The sequence below is a fragment of the Grammomys surdaster genome, unplaced genomic scaffold (genome assembly GCF_004785775.1).
Source record: "Grammomys surdaster isolate TR1022 unplaced genomic scaffold, NIH_TR_1.0 317, whole genome shotgun sequence".
NCBI lineage: Eukaryota > Metazoa > Chordata > Mammalia > Rodentia > Muridae > Grammomys > Grammomys surdaster.
Window position 1 is genome coordinate 245,370 of NW_021604736.1, and position 1,745 is coordinate 247,114.

The window sequence follows — 1,745 nt, forward strand, 5'->3', positions numbered from 1 at the left end:
AATGAGGACACTGTATAATGATGAAAACATTCATGAAATGATAATAAACAAAATATCTAAACCAAAGGGGGAAATGTGAATACCTGGTTGTAAATTAAAAGTCAAAACAAAAGCTTTGATAAATAGCTGCACGAGACGCAGTTTTACAAGACAACCATTAGGTGACGCTGTTGACCAAAGGGAAGAGCAAGGTTCTCCATTCCGCAGGGTCTAGCGAGGGCTTGCTTGCTTTTTCCGGCACCCACGAGAACATCTGTCCGGATTCTGTGCTCTCTTCAAGCGCCTGACAAATCTTGCCCTCAAATCACAAACATCCAGGGCTTTAAAATCCCAGAAAAACCTCGAAAAGAAGCTTCCTGACGAGGTTAGAACGGCAGAGCGACCCCGGCGGCTTTGGAATGATGGCAAATCAGGTATTGCTTCATTTCCTGGTGCCTTTGTTCTGTGGCGCCCTCTCCCAGCCCATCCACTACTCCATTCCGGAGGAGCTAGCCAAGGGCTCTCTGGTGGGGAATCTCGCCAAGGATCTAGGATTCAGTATCCAAGAATTGCCAGCTCGAAAACTGAGAGTTAGTGCAGAGGATTATTTCAGCGTTCGTGCAGAAAGCGGGGATTTGTTAGTGAGCGGCAGGATAGACAGAGAAAAGATTTGCGGGAGGAAATCTGAGTGTGCACTGGAATTTGAATCTGTTACTGAAAACCCGATGAATATTTTCCATGTAACTGTTGCCATCCAAGACATTAATGATAATGCACCACATTTCTTTGGGAAAAGCATTGAATTGGAGATCTGTGAGTCAGCCTTAGCAGGGGCAAAATTCCCTCTGGACTCTGCACGAGATGCAGATGTGGGAAGTAACTCACTGAAGATGTACACTATCAGCCCCAATCCACACTTCTCCCTGTCAACGAAGGAAAGTCCTGATGGAAGTAAATACCCAGAATTGCTGCTGGAAAAACCTCTAGACAGGGAGCATCAGAGCTCCCATCACTTAATACTGACCGCCATGGATGGTGGAGACCCACCCCTAAGCAGCACCACCCAGATCTGGATCAAAGTCACCGATGCCAATGATAATGCTCCAGTGTTCAGCCAGGACACTTACAAAGTTAGCCTTCGAGAAAACATGCCCCCAGGAACGTTAGTGCTGCAAGTTACAGCCACGGACCAGGATGAGAGTATTCACGGAGAAATCACCTATGCCTTCCTTAATGTCCCAGCAAGTACTAACCTCATCTTCAGTATCAATCCAAACACTGGAGCTATCACAACTAATGGTACATTGGATTTTGAAGAAAAGAGTAGATACACATTGGGTGTAGAGGCCAAGGACGGAGGAGTGTACACGGCTCACTGTAATGTTCAGATCGAAATTCTTGATGAGAATGACAATGCCCCAGAGGTGACATTCATGTCCTTTTCTAACCAAATTCCAGAGGATTCAGTCCTTGGAACAGTAATAGCCCTCATTAAAGTTCGAGACAGAGATTCTGGACAAAATGGTCTGGTGACATGCCGTATTCAGGAAGATCTTCCCTTCAAATTACAACCCACCTCCAAGAATTATTACAAGTTGGTGATTGACAAGGCCCTAAACCGGGAACAGGCCCCAGAGTACAACATCACTATTACAGCTACTGACAGTGGCAAGCCTTCGCTTTCCTCCAAGACATGTGTTACCGTGCACATCACAGATATCAACGACAATGCACCGGTTTTCCACCAGGCCTCCTACTTGGTCCAC

The 1,745-nt window shown here is 46.1% G+C and overlaps 1 protein-coding gene across 1 annotated transcript in view; it reads left to right on the plus strand.

The window, feature by feature from the left end:
* The first annotated feature begins 337 nt into the window (after nt 1-337).
* The window catches only part of LOC114629832 (protocadherin gamma-B1-like), a 1,472-nt gene continuing 64 nt past the window's right edge, over nt 338-1,745 (plus strand). Inside the window, exon 1 of the mRNA XM_028777950.1 lies at nt 338-1,739. Coding sequence (XP_028633783.1) covers nt 399-1,739 — 1,341 coding nt within the window. The 5' untranslated portion in view covers nt 338-398. The remainder of the gene's footprint in view (nt 1,740-1,745) is intronic.